A 26,608-nucleotide genomic window follows, 5' to 3' on the forward strand; every position below is an offset into this window, starting at 1 on the left:
CCTAGCATTTTTCTTTGTTACTATTGTGCTATTAAAATATATTGTAAAGCGTGAGTTTATTCATAGATCAATGTAGGTATTTATACAAAGAGAAGTAGTAAGCTTAGAGAAGAATTGGAACATTAACATTCTCCTAAACCCCTAATATATGGAAACTTAGCATTATCCCTTTACCCCCCCCCCCCTCAAGTTGGTAATGACATATCAAGAATTCCCAACTTGGACAGCAAGTGATGAAATGTCGGAGTAGGCAAAGCTTTCGTGAGCAAATCCGCAGGCTGATTTCTCGTTGTAATGTGCTTGGTAATAATCAGTTTATCACGAACAGCATCTCGTACATAGTGGCAATCATTCTCGACATGTTTGGTGCGTTCATGAAACACCGGGTTCTTGGCTATGTGAAGAGCGGACTGACTATCACAAAATAGTTGCATAGGTTGAGGATGACTGAAGCCGAAGTGAAGAAGAAGACGTTTCAGCCATTTTAACTCGCAAGTTGTGTCTGCCATAGATCTATACTCAGCTTCAGCTGATGATCGAGACACTGTACGTTGCTTCTTTGTTTTCCAAGAAACAAGAGAATCACCAAGAAGAACGACATATGCACTTAGAGATCAACGGGTCAGTGGACAAGCAGACCAGTCGGAGTCAGAATACGCAGTAAGACTTAGATTAGGGTCCGAAGAGAGCATAATACCTTGATCCGGACAGCCTTTTAGATAACGGACCACACGCAATGCAGCTACCCAGTGATCCTCTAATGGTTTGTGCATGAATTGAGACAGAATGTGGACAATATAATTAAGTTCTGGTCGTGTAAAAGTCAGATAGATCAGGCGCCCCACTAGACGACGATATTTTCCTGGATCTTCAAGTCGCATTCCTTTTGCCAACGCCAGCTTATGGTTGAGTTCTGTAGGCACCGGAGCTGGCTTAGCACCAAGTAAACCACACTCAGTAATGATGTCGAGAGCATACTTCCTTTGAGAAACAAATATTCCCTCAGGACCACGAGCAATCTCTAAGCCAAGAAAATATTTTAAATTTCCCAAATCCTTCATCTTGAAACATCGGTGCAAGTAATCTTTAAATCTCTGAATAGTAGCTTTATCATTCCCTGCTATAATGAAATCGTCCACATAGACCAAAATATGGAGGCAAATATTGGCGTCCATGAAAGAAAACAGAGAGTAATCCTCATAGATTTGAACAAACCCGAATGTCTTTAAAGCATTGCTGAGTTTGGCAAACCAGCAGCGAGGAGATTGCTTAAGACCATATAAAGACTTACGAAGTCGACAAACTTTAGTTGGATCATCTGTTTTAAACCCAGGAGGAAGGTGCATATAAATCTCTTCCTCGAGATCACCATGGAGAAATGCATTATGAACATCCATCTGATGCAGCTCCCATCGCTTAGAAGCTGCAAGCTTTAGAAGAAACCGAACAGTGTTCATCTTTGCGACAGGAGCAAAAGTATCCTTATAATCAAGTCCCTCTCGCTGTCGATTACCTCGAGCCACTAGGCGAGCTTTAGGACGTTCAAGTGTTCCATCTGCATTGTATTTATTTGTATAAACCCAACCACAGTCGATAGCTTTCTTTCCAGGCGGTAGATGTGTAATGTCCCATGTATGGTTTTCCTCCAATGCCGTTACCTCTGTTTTCATGGCGCCATTGAATCGTGGATCCTTGACAGCCTCTTTAAAATTTTTGGGAATGTAATCTGTAGTGATCTTTGCTAGAAACGCCTGGTGTTTATCATTAAAAACAGAGGTAGACGAGTAATCAGATATGGGATACAGAGTTTTACCTGAGACCATTGGAGAGGAACTCTGATTTTGTGCAGTGTGAACGTGAGAGGGGTATGTAGTTGCAGAGTTAATAAGATAATTCTTCAAGAGAACCGATGGCTTCTTAGTTCGGTGACCCCGACCAAGAAGATCATGTAAGCCAGGAGACGCGTCTGGCATAGGAGACTGCACCGGTGGTGTAGAAGGAGCAACTGGTGATGTCGGGGCCGGTGTCTCAACAGCCACAGAGACGTCAGTTGGAACAGTAGGATCTGTAGATAGAATAGGAACTGTAGAAGTAGTATCGGTAGATGGAATAGGAACCGTAGGAGTAGTATCTGTAGGAGGTATAACAGAGGAGAGAACAGGAACGTCTTGTTGCTGGCTAGGTGTATCAAAGTTTAGCAACCAGTCGTCGATAGGAAGATCAGTTCGTGAGACTGGAGATGTAACTGCCGAAGATTGATCAATTCCTGGAAACTGATCTTCGAAAAACACTACATCTCGACTGATAATGAACTCTTTAGACTCCAAGTCATACAGTCGCCAAGCTTTCTTGCCAAAGGGGTAACCGACAAATAAACACTTACGACTTCGAGTGGCAAATTTATCTTTGTTGCGAGGTCTTTGGTGAGCATAACATAGACATCCAAACACCCGTAGTTGTTCAAATATAGGTGGGCGACCATGAAGAATTTCATAAGGGGTTTTTCCATGAAGCACATTGGTTGGTGTTCGATTGATTATGTGAGCTGCCGCCAAGATACTTTCTCCCCAAAATTCAATAGGTAAACGAGATTGAAACATACACGCACGAGCCACATTGAGTATATGTCTATGTTTTCTTTCCACTCTACCATTTTGCTGTGGAGTATAGGTGCAAGAGGTCTGGTGAACGATCCCGGACTCAACGGAAGTAGGATGAAAGAGGCATGAATTCGGTTCCATTGTCAGTGCGTATAGTCTTTACTTTCTGGCCAAATTGCCGTTCACTCATGGCGCAAAAATTGCGAAGTAACGATGAAACTTCTGACTTTTCGAGCATTAGGTATGTCCATACTGCTCGTGAATAATCATCTACTATAGTGAGAAAATAGACAGCTCCACATGAGGATGGTGTACGGTATGGTCCCCAAACATCGCAGTGGATTAAAGCAAAAGAAGAATCAGCTTTATTAAGACTATCCGGAAAAACTTGACGAGTTTGTTTTGCCTTAAAACAAATATCACACTGAGAATCACTAAAATCTATTTTAAAATTCTGAAACATAGGTAAAGTAGATAAAGCCTTGTAGGATGGGTGCCCAAGTCGACGATGCCACAGAGTTGAAGAAGTCTTTGTCTTTGATGCTCCATGAACTCGTGCAACTTTAACCCCCCGTAAAGTAGTAAACCCCCTCACGTTCTTCACCTGCTCCAATCAGAGTCCTCGAAAAACGGTCCTGTAAAACACACAATGTATCAGTGAATACTGCTATGCATCCAGTTTGTTTTAATAATTTGGACACTGATATGAGAGTGCAATGAAAATCAGGAACAAAGAGAACGCCGTGGAGCATGTAATCTTTGCTAAGTCGCAAAGTTCCTTGCTTAGTAGCATGGGAATCACGACCATTAGGGTACGAGACAAGAGAAGGTGGGATGTCACAGACATCATGTAGTAATGTAAGATCACCAGTCATATGGTGTGATGCTCCTGTATCAATAATAACATCAGTAAGCATTGTTTTACCCGACAAACGTTCCGAAGATAGATTGCTTTGCTGGTTTTGTAGTAGTGAGATCAAGGAAGCAATTTGATCTGAGTTGATTTGAGGATTATTGTGAGCATTGCTTTGTGTAGCATTAACTCTCCCACGGCCACGTCCACGGTTGCTATTGAAGCGGCCACCTCGTCCACGAGATGATGAAGAATTGTTGTTGCGTTGCTGTTATTGTTCCGTGTACCAGTCGGGGAAGCCATGGACCAAGAAGCATTATGTTATATCGTGACCTGTCCTACCACAATGAGTACAGGTTCGTGAAGGGTCCCTCGATCGTGGCATTGTAGTTTCCTTCGTGGTAAGAGCATGGTCTTTTGAATGCTCTGTTTTAACAGAGAATCCCAAAGCATCGGAGCGTTGTTCTTTTGATCGAGTAGATGCCACATTCTGTTCTTCACGAATTACTCGGGAATAAACAATATTAAGGTCTGGTAATGGATCTTCATCTGTGATACGAGACCGTATAGACGAGAACCTCGAGTCGTCCAACCCGAACAGAAATTTGTGGACCTTCGCATCTTCTCTTTCTTTCTCGATATCTTTCGCAGCAGCACAAGTGCAAGGTCGGGTTGTCTTCATGTTCTGCAACTCTTCCCAGAGTTTTGATAGCCGACCAAAGTAGTCTAGAACTGATTGTCCGTCTTGTTTGCAGTTAGTAATCTCGTCCTGTATCTGATGGAGACGAGTCCCGTTTTTGACAGAAAAGCGGAAGCGTAAGGATTCCCAAAGCTTATGTGCTTCAGGTATATGAGTCACTGTTGATCTGAGTTTTGGATCAATTGATGTACGTATCCACCCGACTATCATGGAGTTTGCTGCAAGCCATCGTGATAGATCTGGTTCACTGTCGGGTTTTGGAATTGTGCCATCAATAAACCCGGTTTTCTGTTTTGCTTGCAGAGAGTTACGTAATTCAGTAGACCATTCAGAGTAGTTGTCTTGTGTTAGAAGAACTGAAGTAATAAGAGCTCCAGGGTTGGCCGATGGGTGAAAAAAATATGGTGAAGAATCGCTGGAGTTAGCCTGCGTTATTGTTGGAGAAGAAGTAAAAGAAGCTGGCGTATTGTGCTCAGCCATTGAGAAGAAGTAGAAGTAGAAGTAGTATGTAGAAGGGTTTAATTTATGAGGTAGAAGAAGATCAACAGTAGAAAAATTAGGTTATGAGATCTTAGCTCTGATACCATAAAATATATTGTAAAGCGTGAGTTTATTCATAGATCAATGTAGGTATTTATACAAAGAGAAGTAGTAAGCTTTAGAGAAGAATTGGAACATTAACATTCTCCTAAACCCCTAATATATGGAAACTTAGCATTATCCCTTTAGCTATGACTTCTCTTCCATCACATGATCTTAGTCGTTTCTTTATCTACCGTGAGCTGATTGATTCATGACTTCCTACTTTGTTCATATAGTCTCATATCCAGAAGCTGTCTGATTAAGTTCTTCTACAAATAACTCCCATCCAAGTATAGCTGTAAGAAATAAACGCTTCTATATTTTTTTCAATGTATGATAGATCCACCACATCTTTTTTTCTTTTGTAACTCTTTCATTCTCTTTTGGGCATTAGAGGTATTTGGGCACAGTGAGAGAAGATGAAACTTTCAGAATCCTGCTTGAACGAGAACCTCTTTCTGGATTCTCGAACTTCCCTTAGGTTATCAGAGAATTTCTGAGACACGGATGCCCGCCATTGCCATAAATATGTACAAAGACATGAGTAAAACCACCTCCGAGGTGAACCTCAATGAAGGACTGTCACACCAAAGTCGAAGGAAAGGGCTGCAGGTTCTGTATGGCTGCTATGTGCGCGGCATGTGTCTTTGAGGTCACACGTGAGACTGGTTATGGCCACTACAGCAACTGACACCGTTCCGTCTAACCAGTGCCGGTTCGGATCTTTCTGGCGCCTAAAGCGGACCAAAAAATGTTGCCCCTTTATCTTAAATCTTAACTAAAATTTAAAATATTTTTAACATATAAGCATAAATAGAAACATCAAAACATAAGTTGTAGCTCATCTTATCTGTTTCTCACTTCCTATTTGCAGTTCACTTAGTTGATTTCTAATACTATTTTTAGTCGCATTTTACCCAAATCTGAAAAAACAAAAAGAATAAAAGTTAAATTTATAAATAGAGCAAAACATAGAATGTAATACGCTAAAATCAACTTTACAGTTTTTATGTTTTCACAAAGTTTCAGAAAATATTTATCCTTATGAGAGTTTTGAGTTTTGTGAATTTTAAAAGTCCCTAACAAAATTACAAAAACTTAAAAAAAAGAAAAAAAAATGTCAAAAGGCTTGCATGAAATTCCCATAGATTTATAATGTTCAAAAAGAAAAAAATTCCCATAGAGTTATTACGACAAAAGCCATTTACTATGAAACAGTCGAATATAAGTAACTGATAGTTCAAATTAATTATTATACGATCTTTCGTTCATGCCAAAAAAATCCCTTATTCATATAGTTAGCAAACCAAAAAGAAAAGAAAAAGAGAAAGAAGTCGTCATTAAGTTGTTATACTTGGAAAAGGAAAAGAAAACTATGATTATCAAAAAAAGACGGAAAGGTGGGTTTCGAACCTGTTGACCGGAATGATGCAAGGAGGAACTTACAAACACTAGGCTAAAGAGCAAACATGTAAAATATGGCGCCCCTAAAATACTTATTGTCTCTGGCGCCTAAAGCCCTGGCTTTACGGGCTTTAGCCCAGGGCCGGGCCTGCGTCTAACTTCGCTTCACTTAATATCTCAGTTCGTAGCTCAAGATCTTCTTTCTCTGCTGGTCATCTTCTTACGAGTCATCATAATAATGATATTTTTAATAATTTGAATTATGATTGTATTTCACAGGAAGAGAAAAAGTTTTTTTCGGAGAAAACTAATTTTTTTTTCAAAGACCGTATTTAAAAAAAAAAAATATACAACCCAATGAACCATGTTTGATAGAACAGACGACAAATTCTAACAATTGTATTTGTCATTTAAAAATGATGATGTGTGTATTAAAGGAAATTTAACTACTCAAGTACATAGAACAACAATTACCAAGCTAAGGTGTGGTTGGTAATTCAATTAGAATTAGAATTACTAGGTATTATTGAGTTAACAAACACGCACATAGAATATTATTGAATAAAAATTAACATACAACAATATCTAGATACGAATATATTTGATTTTCTGCATAACTTTAAAACATATTACCTTTTTATAAAATAATAAGTATTAGTGTATGTACCTTCTAAAGCAAAACAAATGCTGAAACTTTTTTTTGCTGAAACTATTAGCCTTGGTTAAAATAAAGATTGTAACTATAACATTTTAAATAAAAACATGTAGCTATAATTTGAAATAAATTTTGTTACAAGACAAATTTGAAGCAAAATCAAATCTACTAAAATACAAAATAATATGAATATAGACAAAGAAAGAAATACTAATCCGACAAAGAAAGAAAAAAACATATTTGAATATAAAACATGCATGTACATATCAGAAATAATCAAATTAACTTGAAAAGTTGGGGCAGAATCGTAAGAAAAATTATACTTTAATAGTATATATGTGTTTTTAGTTTATTTATTTATAATTCACCCGTCCTACGCGCTTAATTCACCCGTCCTATGTGTTTTTAGTTTATTTATTTATAATTCACCCGTTCTACCCGTCCGTCCGATCCCGTCCAAAATAATTAAATAGCAAATTCTTAAGAACAAAAAAAAAGTAAATCCATTAAGATATTATTTCTCATGTTTACTCAAACTCCGACCAACATAAATAAATATTAAATTTATTAAATAAATAATTTTATAATTAATTATACATTTTAACTGAAACAAGATTTTAACGATAATCTATTGTAAAAACTAAATTTAGTAAAAACATGAGATACTCCACTTAAGTATATAATATTAAAGAAAAATATGTGAATTTATTTAACAAAAATAAAATCATATTAAACCTTTTAACAATAATCATATTTTTAAAAATAAGAAGTAATATTTATTTTAAAAATTATAATTTTTTTTCAGATAATATAGTTTATTTAGTCTTCAAATACAATAACATGTACTGAATTTCTATTTTTAAATAATAACTATTTATATAAAATATTTACTCTAATTACAAAAATTATTTGTTAATTCTCATCTCGCCCGTAGGGCGGGCCGACCCTAGTTATTTATATTCTTACAACTTGTTTTGTTTATTTGATTATTTTTCGCGAACGAAACTTAGGTTCATTTGCTGGGATAAACTAAAATTAGGTTCACTCTCTCGGATAAACTTTTAAATTCACATCACTTTTAATAAACAATCAAAGTGTTATCTAGATTAATGATTAAAAAATATTAGATAATTTAAAAAGAAATCAGAATAATTAAAAAAAATAGGTCAATTTTAATGATGCTAACGCCGTCAACTAAATCCTAAACTCAAATTTTAAACCCTAAACTAAAATCTAAACCTAAACCTTATACCTTAAACTCAAATCCTAAACCCTAAATCCAAACCATAAACCATATACACAAAACCTAGACTCCAACCCAAACTCTATACACTAAACCCAAACTCTAGACCATAAACCTAAATTTAAATCTTAAACTCAAAATCTAAACCGTAAACTCAAATCCTATACCTTAAATCTTAAATCCAAATTCTAAACCCTAAAACCAAAACCTAGACTTTAAACTCAAACCCCATATCCTAAATCCAAAACTTAGACCGTAAACCCAAATCGTATATCCTAAATGTTTGATTAATTTTGATGTTGTTCCTTTGGAATTTAAGGATAGAAATTAAGGTTTGATTTGAGATTTTGGGGTTTGGATTTACGGTCTAGGGTTTGGGTTTAAAGTATAGATTTTCGGTTTGGGGTCTAAGTTTTGGGTTTAAAATTTATGGTTTAGGGTTTAGGATTATGTCTAGGATTTGGGGTTAGGGTATAGGGTTTGGATTTAGAATTTAGTATTTAGGTTTAGAATTTAGATTTATGATTTATGGTTTAGGTTTAGAATTTTGGTTTAGGGTTTAAAATTTTAGTTTATGATTTAGGTAATGGCGTAAACATCGTTAAAATTAACATTATTTTATTTTTTTAAAATTATTTTTGACTTTTAAAAGTTATTTAATTTTTTAATCACTAATCTAGGTGACATTTTTGTTTGTTATTAGGGGAGAAGTGAATTTAAAGGATGAACCTGAGTCTTGTTCCTTTTCTAATACATACACAATCGATTTGATGCTCAATATTTTTTATTTAAAAGAACCTAAGACATTATAAAACCTCTCAGTTCTATTGGCCACAGCTTTATCTTCAAATTTCACTACATATCACACTTGCATCAGAAATAATACCTCTCCCATATCTCTTTTTTTTCCTCTAAAGATTTTATTATTAAAGGGCTGGTCCAAACTGGTCAAACCCAAAAGATACAAACAGCCCGAAGGCCACACTTACAACAGTAAGCCCGACATAAGGGCAATTAAAACATGGGCCAAGCCCAACCAAAGACCAAACGGTGAAAGCGCTCAGCCACGTGTCTGAACACATCGCGGATCAGCCCACGTGTCCCAACTGGTCACCGCTCGAGACACGCGTCTCTCTTCCACCGAAATCGGGGACCAAATGCCGGAGAAATTTTACGGCCGCCTCTCCCCCGCAAAGCACCAGATCCATACCGGAGAATCGTCTTCTCCACCATCTTTGCCGACGAACTCACCTCCAACGACTGTATTGAAGGTATAGGATTGCGACGGACCCCTAACTCCAAAGAAATACGCCGCAAAGGTAAGCAGCGCTTCGCCGGACCACATCAATAGCATGCGTCTTCTACGCATCTATCATATTTTCCTCCACCACTTTCATCGGAGAGCATCGAGAGATATCGATCTCATCCTAGACCCGAGTCAACAAAACTCGGTAAAACAACACCAACCGTCGGCCGTCATCACCAGAAGAGAAGCAACGACGCCAGAGTCAAAGCCGGACAGCTTTCGCCGGATAGGAAACACCGCCGGAGTCAAAAGTTCGGGAACAACCCGAGCCGATACAAACTAACTAAACACGAAAAGAAAAAAGCTTAAAAACGGAAAGCCGGACCGACTGTGGCTGTGGGAGCCCACCCGTCGGCCGGAATCAGAAAACACGGCGGAGTTTGTTCTTGAGAGGGGTCATAGGATTTCTAAAGAGAGAAGTCCCCCGAACTGTTCTATAGAAATTTTACCTCTCCCATATCTCAAAAGAGAAATAATTTATGAAAATATACGGAACAAATCCAACGTCACTAATGACCTAGCACCAAAACTAGAGTACATCACACGAACCAATGACCACCACAGCGTAAGACCTGGCCTCGCCGGTCGCCACGCGCTGTCCATGGAAACAATTGTTCGAGCTCCGTCTTTCAACTTTCCGCAAAAAATAGCCACCGTAATCACCAGAATCAAAGCCAATGCCGTCTATTTCCATACAAACCACACCATCTTTGTCCTCTTCTCCGTGTTCCTAAGTCTTGTCTGGAATCCCTTGTCACTCCTAATCCTACTCGTTATAATCGGCGCGTGGCTCTTCCTCTACTTCCTCCGTGATGAACCACTCACTGTATTCGACCGAGAGATCGACCACCGTGCGTGTCGTCCTTATTTCCATGTCTATTCTCACTCTCTCGATCCTTTTCTTTACCGATGCAAAGCTCAATATTACGGTGGCCGTCGTGTTAGGTGTGGCGGTTGTATTGTCCCACGCAGCTGTTAGGAAAACAGAAGATATGTACCAAAACGAAGATGAAACCAGTAGTTTACTTCCCTAAGTACAAAATGATCTTCATTTGCTAGATTATTTCACATTATTAATTAGTTCAATTATTTAGTTGCGAGTCTTTTCAAATCTGTTATCACTAAAATGTTGTAGCTACCATTGTTTATTAAGGTTTTTGGTTGTTTGTTTTCTTTGATATAGCTATTATATCTGTCCCATTTTCTCTATAACCACTACCCTATACATGTATTAGTTAGGTTGATACCAGAGTCGTGAAAACTTGAATGACGGATAATGTCCAACTCCGGTTTGGTTTAATATAGCTAGATGAAGTGACAGCAATTGCTGGTAGGCAGTTAATAGCAATCAAGAAAAAATATTTTTTTATCATTCCATATAGTTTCAAATTCTTCAAACTCAAAATAAATTATCTTACTGCAAAAACTTTTCCTTGCAACTAGTGGTGGGTAATTAAAAAACATTAAAATCAAGATATACAAAATAAATCTATATATATAAAGTAGACTTTTACCTCTTCTTGTGACATGTGGAAAAAAGATTTGATGGCATGTGTCCTCATGTATTTTGTTTTTACATTTTAGGTCTTTCTTCATTTACATTACTATAATTTGGTCAAATACTTTGTAAATGTGCATTTTTGTTCTTTGATTGGTTCCAAAATTCATAATCGTAACGTTAACCCCTATTTCACACAAATGAATCTTAAATACAATTCATCATATCTAATCTTTCTCGCAAAAACCATCATCAAAAAGTTTGATAATCTATTTTAATAGTTACTAAAATTCAAGATAAATAAAGAAATTAGCAAAATAATATAAATATATTTTAAATATTTAATCTATTCACAAATAAAAATAACATAAATTTTCACTATTTTATTATCTTTTACTATTTTCTATTATTTCATTTACAAATTATATATTTATTTTACTATTAAAAATAAAAATATAACCAAACTAAGAAGAAGAAACTAAAGTAAATTATATAATCTAAACCTAAAACCTCCACAATCATAGAGAAAAGCAAAATGTCATAGTAATACTAACTCAATAAAGGTCCAGAGTTGAAAGGAGATTAAGAACGAAAAGTAACTTAACTCAAATTATTATAGAGTGGTTTGGCCCTAATATACATAGGTCAAAAAGGGTAGAAAGATAAAAAAATTGAAAGAAAACAATACCCCAAACACAAAGAAGCGTGACCAAATACCAACACAAAGAACCAAAAAAACGGATCAGAGAATTTGAGAATCTAAAGTGAAGAGCTCACGGTTTTGAAGGAACCTCAGAAGTGAAGAGCTCACGGTTGGACTACCTAGCGTCAAAATTTGAGAATCTAAAGATGGAAGAACATGAATCAATTGAGGAATTCAGCTCGCAACTTAGTGGTATAGCTCAGGAGTCATTAACCTTGGGAAAAAATTTAAGGATAAAAAGTTGGTCAAAAAATTTCTAAGATGTCTTCCCTCCAAGTATACTGCATACAAGGCAGCCATATATGTATCTCTCAACACAGATGAGATAAGATTTGATGAATTTGTAGGGATGCTTAGAGCTCATGAGATGGAAATCTACGGAGCAAAGAAAGAAAAGGGAGTGCACTTGTATCACAAGATTCTGGCAAGAAAGAAGAAGATGACAATGATCCAATCAGTCTACTAGTCAGATGATTTGATAAAGTTCTTCACAGAGATGAGATGAGACAGAGAAGAGGAAGTTCATCACGGCATACTGCATAAGTTGAGAAACGCACATCTGAGCCGGAGAAGATTGATCAAAAACAGAAGTTCAATGCGATGAGTGCAAAGGCTATGGACACTACAAAACTGAATGTCCCACTATCCAAAGGAGAGAAGTTAAGTGTTACAAATTCAAGGAAATCAGTCATACTTAGCTGGAGTGTGCCAATGATCAAAAGAGGCGACAAGAGAAATCACTGATTGGAATTGATGAGATTGAATTTTAGGAAGATAGTGATGAAGAGGAATTGGCCAATTTTGTAGCTCTCATTGGCATCACAGAGTTTGTGGAAGGCGAGACAGACACTGATGATGACCAATCAATAGCTGATGAGGATACATGAATTGAATATCAGGAGCTATGTCAAATTGTGGTTCATATTGGGAAGGAGAACCTTTGTCTCAAGAAGGAAAAAAACCTGGTTGGAATACATTGTAGTGAGTCTCAGAAAAGAATTAGATGATAAAAGGAAGAAAGGGCTGAGCACTCCGGATCTAAAGAAGGAGAACATATGACTCGCTACCCTGGTTGATACACTGGATAAACAAGTGAAAGCCGAGAAGGTGAGAGCATCCGAGCTGCACTCACAGTTAGAGCATCAATACAAGGCAGTCAGAATGCTTACTGATCAAAGGAGCTTGACAAAATCCTAAGTTTGGGAAGAAAAAAGCAGACATCTCGAGGACTGGGATACAATGGGTATGGAGAAAGTGATACGGGACCCATCAAATTTGTTCCAAGCTCTAACACTGAGGGAAAATCAACAAAAGAAGGCACTATATCAAAGGCTGCAGCAAGGGTAGTGAAGAATACCCAGATGTATCAACGACCAGTAACCCATCAAGTGAAAGGATGCTACTGCTTTGGAAACCATACCACATCAAGGAGAAATATTATCACTATTGAGAGAAAGTCAACCAACTGGTAAAACAAGGGAGATACTAGTGGAATGGTTCTCGTAAACAGGTTTGGATCAGGAAGTCTGACATAAGACGCACTGTGTCAAAACATACTCCACATGGGTCTCACAAGGGATTAAGATGCAGCATGGCACTTGTATCAGAGGATGAGAGTCCATGGTACTTCGACTATGGATGTTCTCGCCATATGACAGGAACACGTGAGCATCTCAGAGAGTTTAAGCCACTGAAAGGAGGAAGAGTTATGTTTGGAGATGGAATTCAAGGGGGTATCAAAGCGAAAGGAAAGATTGCTGAATCTAGACCCTTGCTTAACAATGTTTACCTGGTCAAAGGCCTAAAGGCGAATCTAATAAGTATCAGTCAACTGTGTGATGAATGATTGACGGTTCAGTTCACAAGGAAATATTGGAAGGCGCTGAATGATCATCCTACATGGAGTACTATCTGGAAACAACTATTATGTATGGCAGGAGACACAACAGTGTTTTGTTGTTCATGATGAAACAAATATGTGACATCAAAGACTGGAGCATATGAACATAAGACAAATGACCAATATTTTCAAGAATGGTTCGGTCAGAGGTGTTCCTCAACTGGAGGAGACAGACGAGAAAATATGTGGACCATGCAACCAACAAAAGCATGTCAAAGTTCAGCATAAGGCGATATCCAGCCAAAAGATCTACTTGATATGATACACATGGATCTAATGGGTCCTATGCAGACGGAGTATATCCAGGAAGAAATATGTTCTAATTCTGGTTGATGACTACTCACGGTTCACTTGGATCAGATACATTATGGAAAAGTCTGATACACTGGAAAGCTTCAAGATATGGGTTCTCAAAGTCACGAATGGAAAGAAAAAGTTGAAGCAAATTCGCAGTGATCATGGGGGAGAGTTCCAGAATGAAGCAATGACCACTCTTTGTGAAACACATGGTATGAACCAGCAGTTTGTTGCACCTAGAACTCCTCGACAGAATGGAGTGGTAGAGAGGAAGAATTGAACTCTACAAGAAATGACAAGAGCTATGATGCATGGAAACAATGTGCCAACAGATGTTCTGGGAGGAGGCTATCAGCACAACCTGTTATATCATAAATCGTGTTTATGTTAAAAAAGGAACAATGAAGACTCTGTATGAACTCTAGAAAGGCAAAATGTCATCTCTCAGTTACTTTCAGTTACAAGGAGCATCTCGGAAAGTTTGATGCAAGAAGTGATGAAGGAATGTTTCTGGGATACTCAGAGAATAGCTCAGCATTCAGAGTATACAACACGAGGTCTTTGATGATCATGGAGTCGGTGAATGTCGTGTTCGATGATGTTGCAGCAGTTCAGTGGGAGAAAGATGAGGAGCAAGTGAAAATTGCACCATCTGATACATACAATCATCCATCAACTGAATCAGTAGTTGATGCACCGTCTGTATCAGAGGTAACAGAGGAAATTGGTACTCCGAGTGTCACAAGAATCACTCTTCAAGGGACATCATAGGAAATATGGATGAAGGGAGAAGAGCAAGAGGTGTGAAAATCAACTTTACAGAGATGGTGCAATCTGCATGCTTCGTCTCATCTATTGAGCCAAGAGATCACACTGAAGCACGCTCTGATGAATTATGGATCCAAGCCATGGAGGAAGAGCTCGAGCAGTTCATCAGAAATGATGTGTAGGAGTTGGTGGAAAAAATAACACATAGTGGGAACCAAATGGATCTTAAAAAAAAAGATTGATGAAAATGGAATTTGTGGTTAGGAACAAAGCTAGGCTGGTGGCTCAGGGGTACTCTCAAATCGAGGGAGTTGAGTTTGAAGAAACATGATATCACTCAAATTACCCTAAGGAGTGATTTATACTCTCTCAAATAAGAGGTCGAGTTGTAGCACTTAGGGATCGAATCCACAGAGAGCTAGGGCACACACTAGACTAGAGATATTAAGATTTAGTTAGGCTAATAGTTTAAAAGACAGTAAATATAATATAGAAATAAATAAAACAGTAAACAAGATGAACAAGACAATTGTTCAGCTTGGCAGAGATTTGTTTGATGGAAGGAGAAATAGTTAGACTTAGGAATTTATCAATCAAGAGATTCAAAAATTCATTCAAGGATGCTATAGGTTTATAGATTCATTCTAGAAATCGATTTTAATAAGTAAGTAATCCAGCTTTCACATGCAATTACTAATCAGATGCCTAAGTCTTTGTCCCGGCTGTCGCACGCGAACAAGGAGTGAGTATCGATCGATGCTATGGCCTGAGCGTCGATCGATACTACCTCAGACAATCATTAACGACCTAATCGAGTATGTTCAATTAGATTCCTAGACCAACTATCGTATGCGCTTAAGTATCTAATCCAGCAGAGCCCGGGTTCCGTTAATTGATGGTACTTTCGTACCTCTCAATTATCCTATGATTCTAGGTCAAGCAATCAGTCACACTGTCGTGCTTTTCTAGCTACTCTAGATCCTAGTATTACAAATCACCCTGGAATAGAGATCTATAGATAACCTAGCAATCCTAATTTATTATCATTTTGACATTAAGCTCATAAAATCCCTAAACCTAACAAGATAAATTACTCAGACATGGAAACAATAACAGAAATCATAGTCTGAATAATATAATAGAATATAAATCAGTGATAAAACGAATGGAGTTCCAATCAATCTCTGAAGGAGAGTTGATCTTCTATCCAAAACCTAAAAGAAAATAATAGAATAAAGCTTAAAGAGTGTGGCCGTCAACAATGGCTTAGAAAACACATAAATAGAGTTTATGGTCGTCCATGAGTATTTTGGTAACTTTGTGGTGGCTCCTGGCTTAAATCGATCATAAAATATGTTTGGTCCACATTCTGACATCCATATCGATCGATATACATTTTGTTACATCGATCGATATGCATTCTCTTCTTGACAGCTTCCTCTCACGAGGCAGACTGACCACTCTTCAGTAAAACAGGCATAACTTCTGATCTAACCGTTGGATTGACCTCTGACCGGTGGCATTGGAAAGATAACTCTAATCTATATCTTGTGACAAAATATCAGATAAATTTCACTGTAGGAAGGTCTCTATACATAGCTAACCATCTGATGCGTCTGTGCAGCTCTGCACTCAAAAGGCTCCAAAAGACACCAAAATCACCACTTTCCTCTGAAACATCCCTGAACATGTAAATACTCTAAACAGACTCTATATAGTAGTAAATAGTATCTAAAACACTTATATACCATGGGTAAAATCGGATCAAATTCATGGTATATCAAAACATTTGCACCAGTGGCCAGATTGGAATCCATCAGATTGTTCATTGGAATGGAGGGCATCATGAATTTCACCGTGTTTCAAGTGGACGTCAAAAGTGCATTATTGAATGGGATGCTTGAAAAGGAAGTCTTTTTGCATCAACAAAAAGGGTTTAAAGATGCAACCAATCATGAGTATGTCTACAAACTTAACAAAGCTCTATATGGCCTGAAGCAGGCACCTCGAACCTGGTATGAAAGATTGACAAGCTTCCTGCTTAATAAGGGATACATCAGAGGAAGTGTGGATATGACGCTTTTCGTGCTAAGGCATGAAACAGAAATGTTAGTAGTGCAGATCTACATGGATGACATCATCCTTGGAGGAACATCCAAACATCTGGTGGATGCCTTCATTCAAGATATGACTTATGAGTTTGTAATGAGCATGGTGTGAGAGCTAAAGTACTATCTGGGATTGCAGATACAATAGACGAAAGAATGGGTGTTTATATCACAAAGCACCTATGAAAAGCTCTACTAAAAATATTTCAACTTGACCACTGCAAGGAGGCAAGAACACCGATGAGTTGCACCAATAAGATCTGCAAGGATGAAGATGGTGAACCAGTTTACACAAAGGTGTATAGAGAAATGATTGGTAGCCTGCTATATCTCACAGCTAGCCGACCTGATCTAAATCTGAGTGTGGGGATATGTGCTAGATATCAAGCGAAACCAAGGAAGTCTTATCTTGAGGCAAATAAGCAAATCATTCGGTACGTCAAAGGCACCGCCAACCTTGGGATTTACTACTCAAAAGAGTCAAATGGAAACCTTGTTCGATACTGTGATGCAAATTGGGCCGGAAGTGTAAATGATCAGAAAAGCACCAGTGGAGGATGTTTCTTTCTCGGGAACAGTCTGGTGGCATGGCTAAGTAAGAAGCAGAATTATGTGTCATTATCTACAACAGAGGCAGAGTATATTGCTATTGGAAGTTGCTACATGCAGCTGATGTGGACCAAGGAAATGTCTGCTGACTACGGAATAGACACTGGATCATTTCTGGTCTACCGTGACAACTAGAGTGCTATTATATCAAAGAATCCATTGCAACACTCGTGGACCAAGAACATTGACATACGACATCACTTCATCAGGGAACTAGTAGATGAACAGCAGGTAGTGATTGAACACGTTGTCACGGAATTACAACTAGATGATCTTTACACTAAACAACTTGATCTTAACCATTATGTTACTCTTCAAAACTCCGTTGGGGTTTTTGAAACGTAACAAGTTTGTCTGAGTGTACAGGGGGTGACAGAAGGGCTGATGCAGATGCGTCTTGAGTTCAGATTTTGTCTTCCATCAGAAGCGAGTAGTGGAAAAAGCTGCCAAATATGCCGTCACGATCTCAAAAGGTACATGTTTCGCATCGAGAGGGCAACAAAGAAAAAGGGGAAGAAGATGTTCCTTGTATCATGACATCAAAAAGGGAGTAAAAGAATACTCTTGGCACAAGAATCTTCTGGTATCCTAACATCAAAAACGGGTACACGGAAGAGCAACAAAAGAGAAAAAGAAGAAGAAAGAAGTATCATTCAACCCCCAAGCCCTTTCATGACGAATAAAGATTGAAAACTGAGTCAGGACATGATGAAGGCATATTTGTGTGAAAGCTCGACATGAAAAAAGTCTGATGACCAGATGATGATCTAGTAGAGCAAAATGGTGCAACTATGGAAGAAACTATGTCAACTTCTAGATCATGCGATGAACAATTGTCAAATGGGAAAAGGTAGAAATATAAATTGTCTCGTGCTTAAATAAATATTTAATATGTGTGACACGTGTTACCTTATTGCTTGTGTGTTGTGAGTACTAACATTTTCTATTGTCTAAGTGATTGTGTCAGCATTGGTCTTTGAGAAAAGCTATTAATTTATGTCATCAAGTGTCATAGTAGAACAAGAAAGTTTCGACCAATCAAGACATGAGTAGACAAGACTCACCGGCATAGAGAAAAGGAAAGAGAGATCGCGTGGGATGATAGAACTCAAATTACCTTAAGGAGTGATTTATACTCTCTCAAATAAGAGATCGAGTTGTAGTACTTAGGGATCGAATTCACAGGGAGCTAGGGCACACACTAGATCTAATAGTTGTATGATTAAACTAGGCTAATAGTTTGTAAGATAGTAAATATAAATAATGTAGTAAATAAAGCAGTAAACAAGTTGAACAAGACAATTATTCAACTTGGCAGAGAGTTGTTTGATGGAAGGATGGTTTGCTAGATCTAGGGTTTCTATTCAGGAAGTCAGGATTATAATGATATAGAGACTAAAACATGATATTATAGAACTCAACTTATAAGAATAACCGATCAACTCTCGTTGCCTAGGTTATCTATTACTAGATCCAAGAACTCCAACTCTCGTTGTCAATTCTAGGAAAGCATCGATCGATGCCGGATTAGGCGTATCAATCGACAAGCTTTGTGTCGTACCGATCGATGTTTCTATAGGAGAATCAATCGATACGATTCTATTAAGATTTTAGTGCGGGTTGATAACGTGTTCACTAGGGTTGATAAATCAGCTCTCGCTTGTTTCTAGCAAGTCCTAGGTCAGAGAAGATATATCAGACAATAAATCTATAATCAAGTTCAGGGTAATTACTTCTAAACAAGCATTAATAACAATCTTCAAAGATGAATATCACAACTTAGCAAATCTATATTTTGGGCTAATCCCACATAACCTATCTGAACCCTATACCTAACAGGTGGATCTATTTAGACATGACGTTTGTTACAGAAATCATAGATGAATAGATGAAATTGCAATAGAATAGATGTGAAAACCAAAGGAGTTCCAAGAGGACTCTGAAGGAGTTCCTCTCTTCTCTCATAAACTAAAAACAATGAATAAAAGAAAACTTAGCCGTCCATAATGGTTTAGAAATCACATAAATAGGGTTTCTGGTCGTCCAAGGATATATTGGTAATTTGTGGTTGTTTCTGGACTTCAGTTGGTCATTAAACATACTCGTCCCGCATTCTGGCATCCAAATCTATCGATATGCAGTGTGCTGCATCGATCGATATGCATTCCGCTTCTCGACAGCTTCCTCTCGCGAGGCAGACTAACCACCCTTCAGTAAAACGAGCATAATTTCTGCTACAGGATGCTGATTGACCTCAAACCGGTGGAATTAGAAAGCTAACACAAATCTCTATCTTGTGTCAAAAGATGGACGAAATCTAACGGTGGTAAGGTCTCCATCCATAGATAAATCCGACACATCTCTGCAGTTTTGCACCAAAAGGCTCCAAATGACACTAAAATCACCACTTTCCTCCAAAACGTCCATGTACCTGTAAATACTCTAAATAGACTATATATTATAGTAAATAGTATCTAAAACACTTATATATCATGGGTAAAATCGGGTCAAAATCATGGTTATCAACTCCCCCAGACTTACCCTTTTGCTTGTCCTCAAGCAAAACCAACGGGTAGTGTCTCTTGAAGAGGTTTGAAAACAGTAGGGACTCACATGATTTTAAAACTCAGTCATCATCTCTCTAGTAGTGCAAACCAAATCATAGACATCCTAACCTTAGAAGCACATTATACCATATCCTAGTATAGCAACCAAATTCACCTAATCAACAACCTAACAGATCTTGTCTGACAATCCCCTATACTAACCTCATTTCTTACAAATATAAAAGTGTAGGCTTTACCTTGGGAGTATCGATCACATGACACATGGATTCAACTCAAACAAGTTTCTGAACACACAGACAGTCTTCTCTGTTCTCTTTCTCCCCACTTCTCTCTTCTTTGAATCTCTTATTAGTTTCAATTTCAATGAACTTCGATGCTGATTTAAACCATCTATTTCATCTCATTGACATTGTTGCATTTGTAACTCATACATTTTGAGAAAGTGTAGCGAATAATGGGGTCACATGTAATTTACCTATCCCTCGTTTTTACAATGTGTGATCATCCTTGAGATTTAGAATAATTGGATCGCAGGTAATTTACCTATCCCTCTGCCTCTCAAGAAATCATATCAATCTTATCTTTATAAACTTAGATCTTGAGATGCCGAAGAGAGAGAAGGAAGAAAACCAGAAGCACACAGACTTTACCTTCCAGACTTGTAGGAGGATTTCGATCATATGTATACCAAGCCCCAAGACAAGCAAATCATGTCAAATTAGGTTGGAGGTCAGCTTTGGTTCATTCAAACATTCTCAGCAAGTGCAAACATAGTTGTCAGGTTGATTCACTTTAATATCTCTAGTACTTCTGCAGTCAGTAAATCTAAGACTAGTCTAAAGAGTGGTTAGATGACAAGTAATAAATCGAATAAGATCATCATCCCCTTCTTGACTCAAAAAAACTTTTTTTTCTGAAAACATTTTAAATAAGACTAATGAAGTAGATAATCTTTAGTAATACCCCCAGACTTAAATTACAGTGTCCCCAGTGTAAAACAGTCGGTGGTAAAGTGAAAATCATAAAGCAATAGTACAAAATTTAACAAGTTAAACCGTTATACCTGATTGAAACCGTATCGATCGATGTATGTGAGTGCACGTCGATCGTGGCTGATGTGATGATGTCGATCGATATCAACCTGGTCTCGTCGGTCGATGTTGATGGCAAACGTCTATTCGGATCTGTTTTTTTTTATACTAACTAAAACACAATATTAGTAGAACCTCCCTCAGACTTAAATAACATTGTCTCCAATGTTATACAGTCTAAGATTGGTGGAAAACTAAACTATAAGTACTAAATTTAACAAGGTTTCGCGAGTATACATGCGATTGATGTGAGTATCGATCAACACAGTTAATTGGCGATCAATGCTGATGAAGCTTTGTCAAGTGACATCGGCCGGTTGTCGATTGATGATGGTGCAGAACTCATGAACCTTGGATCTTTTTTTCGGATGAACAGTGACTCTGCTACAGTAGCGTTGCTACAGTGATAAATCCCTAAACCTAACAAGATAAATTACTCAGACATGGAAACAATAACAGAAATCATAGTCTGAATAATATAATAGAATATAAATCACTTATATACCATGGGTAAAATCGGATCAAATTCATGGTATATCAAAACATTTGCACCAGTGGCCAGATTGGAATCCATCAGATTGTTCATTGGAATGGAGGGCATCATGAATTTCACCGTGTTTCAAGTGGACGTCAAAAGTGCATTATTGAATGGGATGCTTGAAAAGGAAGTCTTTTTGCATCAACAAAAAGGGTTTAAAGATGCAACCAATCATGAGTATGTCTACAAACTTAACAAAGCTCTATATGGCCTGAAGCAGGCACCTCGAACCTGGTATGAAAGATTGACAAGCTTCCTGCTTAATAAGGGATACATCAGAGGAAGTGTGGATATGACGCTTTTCGTGCTAAGGCATGAAACAGAAATGTTAGTAGTGCAGATCTACATGGATGACATCATCCTTGGAGGAACATCCAAACATCTGGTGGATGCCTTCATTCAAGATATGACTTATGAGTTTGTAATGAGCATGGTGTGAGAGCTAAAGTACTATCTGGGATTGCAGATACAATAGACGAAAGAATGGGTGTTTATATCACAAAGCACCTATGAAAAGCTCTACTAAAAATATTTCAACTTGACCACTGCAAGGAGGCAAGAACACCGATGAGTTGCACCAATAAGATCTGCAAGGATGAAGATGGTGAACCAGTTTACACAAAGGTGTATAGAGAAATGATTGGTAGCCTGCTATATCTCACAGCTAGCCGACCTGATCTAAATCTGAGTGTGGGGATATGTGCTAGATATCAAGCGAAACCAAGGAAGTCTTATCTTGAGGCAAATAAGCAAATCATTCGGTACGTCAAAGGCACCGCCAACCTTGGGATTTACTACTCAAAAGAGTCAAATGGAAACCTTGTTCGATACTGTGATGCAAATTGGGCCGGAAGTGTAAATGATCGGAAAAGCACCAGTGGAGGATGTTTCTTTCTCGGGAACAGTCTGGTGGCATGGCTAAGTAAGAAGCAGAATTATGTGTCATTATCTACAACAGAGGCAGAGTATATTGCTATTGGAAGTTGCTACATGCAGCTGATGTGGACCAAGGAAATGTCTGCTGACTACGGAATAGACACTGGATCATTTCTGGTCTACCGTGACAACTAGAGTGCTATTATATCAAAGAATCCATTGCAACACTCGTGGACCAAGAACATTGACATACGACATCACTTCATCAGGGAACTAGTAGATGAACAGCAGGTAGTGATTGAACACGTTGTCACGGAATTACAACTAGATGATCTTTACACTAAACAACTTGATCTTAACCATTATGTTACTCTTCAAAACTCCGTTGGGGTTTTTGAAACGTAACAAGTTTGTCTGAGTGTACAGGGGGTGACAGAAGGGCTGATGCAGATGCGTCTTGAGTTCAGATTTTGTCTTCCATCAGAAGCGAGTAGTGGAAAAAGCTGCCAAATATGCCGTCACGATCTCAAAAGGTACATGTTTCGCATCGAGAGGGCAACAAAGAAAAAGGGGAAGAAGATGTTCCTTGTATCATGACATCAAAAAGGGAGTAAAAGAATACTCTTGGCACAAGAATCTTCTGGTATCCTAACATCAAAAACGGGTACACGGAAGAGCAACAAAAGAGAAAAAGAAGAAGAAAGAAGTATCATTCAACCCCCAAGCCCTTTCATGACGAATAAAGATTGAAAACTGAGTCAGGACATGATGAAGGCATATTTGTGTGAAAGCTCGACATGAAAAAAGTCTGATGACCAGATGATGATCTAGTAGAGCAAAATGGTGCAACTATGGAAGAAACTATGTCAACTTCTAGATCATGCGATGAACAATTGTCAAATGGGAAAAGGTAGAAATATAAATTGTCTCGTGCTTAAATAAATATTTAATATGTGTGACACGTGTTACCTTATTGCTTGTGTGTTGTGAGTACTAACATTTTCTATTGTCTAAGTGATTGTGTCAGCATTGGTCTTTGAGAAAAGCTATTAATTTATGTCATCAAGTGTCATAGTAGAACAAGAAAGTTTCGACCAATCAAGACATGAGTAGACAAGACTCACCGGCATAGAGAAAAGGAAAGAGAGATCGCGTGGGATGATAGAACTCAAATTACCTTAAGGAGTGATTTATACTCTCTCAAATAAGAGATCGAGTTGTAGTACTTAGGGATCGAATTCACAGGGAGCTAGGGCACACACTAGATCTAATAGTTGTATGATTAAACTAGGCTAATAGTTTGTAAGATAGTAAATATAAATAATGTAGTAAATAAAGCAGTAAACAAGTTGAACAAGACAATTATTCAACTTGGCAGAGAGTTGTTTGATGGAAGGATGGTTTGCTAGATCTAGGGTTTCTATTCAGGAAGTCAGGATTATAATGATATAGAGACTAAAACATGATATTATAGAACTCAACTTATAAGAATAACCGATCAACTCTCGTTGCCTAGGTTATCTATTACTAGATCCAAGAACTCCAACTCTCGTTGTCAATTCTAGGAAAGCATCGATCGATGCCGGATTAGGCGTATCAATCGACAAGCTTTGTGTCGTACCGATCGATGTTTCTATAGGAGAATCAATCGATACGATTCTATTAAGATTTTAATGCGGGTTGATAACGTGTTCACTAGGGTTGATAAATCAGCTCTCGCTTGTTTCTAGCAAGTCCTAGGTCAGAGAAGATATATCAGACAATAAATCTATAATCAAGTTCAGGGTAATTACTTCTAAACAAGCATTAATAACAATCTTCAAAGATGAATATCACAACTTAGCAAATCTATATTTTGGGCTAATCCCACATAACCTATCTGAACCCTATACCTAACAGGTGGATCTATTTAGACATGACGTTTGTTACAGAAATCATAGATGAATAGATGAAATTGCAATAGAATAGATGTGAAAACCAAAGGAGTTCCAAGAGGACTCTGAAGGAGTTCCTCTCTTCTCTCATAAACTAAAAACAATGAATAAAAGAAAACTTAGCCGTCCATAATGGTTTAGAAATCACATAAATAGGGTTTCTGGTCGTCCAAGGATATATTGGTAATTTGTGGTTGTTTCTGGACTTCAGTTGGTCATTAAACATACTCGTCCCGCATTCTGGCATCCAAATCTATCGATATGCAGTGTGCTGCATCGATCGATATGCATTCCGCTTCTCGACAGCTTCCTCTCGCGAGGCAGACTAACCACCCTTCAGTAAAACGAGCATAATTTCTGCTACAGGATGCTGATTGACCTCAAACCGGTGGAATTAGAAAGCTAACACAAATCTCTATCTTGTGTCAAAAGATGGACGAAATCTAACGGTGGTAAGGTCTCCATCCATAGATAAATCCGACACATCTCTGCAGTTTTGCACCAAAAGGCTCCAAATGACACTAAAATCACCACTTTCCTCCAAAACGTCCATGTACCTGTAAATACTCTAAATAGACTATATATTATAGTAAATAGTATCTAAAACACTTATATATCATGGGTAAAATCGGGTCAAAATCATGGTTATCAACTCCCCCAGACTTACCCTTTTGCTTGTCCTCAAGCAAAACCAACGGGTAGTGTCTCTTGAAGAGGTTTGAAAACAGTAGGGACTCACATGATTTTAAAACTCAGTCATCATCTCTCTAGTAGTGCAAACCAAATCATAGACATCCTAACCTTAGAAGCACATTATACCATATCCTAGTATAGCAACCAAATTCACCTAATCAACAACCTAACAGATCTTGTCTGACAATCCCCTATACTAACCTCATTTCTTACAAATATAAAAGTGTAGGCTTTACCTTGGGAGTATCGATCACATGACACATGGATTCAACTCAAACAAGTTTCTGAACACACAGACAGTCTTCTCTGTTCTCTTTCTCCCCTCTTCTCTCTTCTTTGAATCTCTTATTAGTTTCAATTTCAATGAACTTCGATGCTGATTTAAACCATCTATTTCATCTCATTGACATTGTTGCATTTGTAACTCATACATTTTGAGAAAGTGTAGCGAATAATGGGGTCACATGTAATTTACCTATCCCTCGTTTTTACAATGTGTGATCATCCTTGAGATTTAGAATAATTGGATCGCAGGTAATTTACCTATCCCTCTGCCTCTCAAGAAATCATATCAATCTTATCTTTATAAACTTAGATCTTGAGATGCCGAAGAGAGAGAAGGAAGAAAACCAGAAGCACACAGACTTTACCTTCCAGACTTGTAGGAGGATTTCGATCATATGTATACCAAGCCCCAAGACAAGCAAATCATGTCAAATTAGGTTGGAGGTCAGCTTTGGTTCATTCAAACATTCTCAGCAAGTGCAAACATAGTTGTCAGGTTGATTCACTTTAATATCTCTAGTACTTCTGCAGTCAGTAAATCTAAGACTAGTCTAAAGAGTGGTTAGATGACAAGTAATAAATCGAATAAGATCATCATCCCCTTCTTGACTCAAAAAAACTTTTTTTTCTGAAAACATTTTAAATAAGACTAATGAAGTAGATAATCTTTAGTAATACCCCCAGACTTAAATTACAGTGTCCCCAGTGTAAAACAGTCGGTGGTAAAGTGAAAATCATAAAGCAATAGTACAAAATTTAACAAGTTAAACCGTTATACCTGATTGAAACCGTATCGATCGATGTATGTGAGTGCACGTCGATCGTGGCTGATGTGATGATGTCGATCGATATCAACCTGGTCTCGTCGGTCGATGTTGATGGCAAACGTCTATTCGGATCTGTTTTTTTTTATACTAACTAAAACACAATATTAGTAGAACCTCCCTCAGACTTAAATAACATTGTCTCCAATGTTATACAGTCTAAGATTGGTGGAAAACTAAACTATAAGTACTAAATTTAACAAGGTTTCGCGAGTATACATGCGATTGATGTGAGTATCGATCAACACAGTTAATTGGCGATCAATGCTGATGAAGCTTTGTCAAGTGACATCGGCCGGTTGTCGATTGATGATGGTGCAGAACTCATGAACCTTGGATCTTTTTTTCGGATGAACAGTGACTCTGCTACAGTAGCGTTGCTACAGTGATTATGCTACAGTACCTACTACAGTGTCGATCGATTTGCTTGCTACAGTATCAATTGATGTCCTCGCTACAGTGTCGCTCGGCACTGTTGCTACAGTGCTGTTCGCACTGTTCAACTTTTTTTTTTAACCTGCCATAATTAAAAACAAAAATCAGTAATATAAGAAAATAAAATCAAATTTAAAAC

The 26,608-nt window shown here is 37.8% G+C and overlaps 2 protein-coding genes and 1 pseudogene across 2 annotated transcripts; all 3 read left to right on the forward strand.

The window, feature by feature from the left end:
- Window positions 1–9,822: 9,822 nt before the first annotated feature.
- LOC108811233 (PRA1 family protein F1-like) lies at window positions 9,823–10,377 on the forward strand (annotated as a pseudogene).
- A 6,480-nt stretch (window positions 10,378–16,857) lies between these two features.
- On the forward strand, window positions 16,858–17,361 carry LOC108808407 (secreted RxLR effector protein 161-like). The gene has a single exon (XM_018580562.1). It carries the CDS (start codon window positions 16,858–16,860, stop codon window positions 17,359–17,361), a length of 504 nt encoding a protein of 167 aa, XP_018436064.1.
- Window positions 17,362–21,989: 4,628 nt separating this feature from the next.
- LOC108808406 (secreted RxLR effector protein 161-like) lies at window positions 21,990–22,493 on the forward strand. The gene has a single exon (XM_018580561.2). The coding sequence runs from the start codon at window positions 21,990–21,992 to the stop codon at window positions 22,491–22,493; it is 504 nt and encodes a 167-aa protein (XP_018436063.2).
- Window positions 22,494–26,608: the final 4,115 nt, after the last annotated feature.

Source organism: Raphanus sativus, chromosome 6, assembly GCF_000801105.2.
Source record: "Raphanus sativus cultivar WK10039 chromosome 6, ASM80110v3, whole genome shotgun sequence".
Lineage (NCBI taxonomy): Eukaryota > Viridiplantae > Streptophyta > Magnoliopsida > Brassicales > Brassicaceae > Raphanus > Raphanus sativus.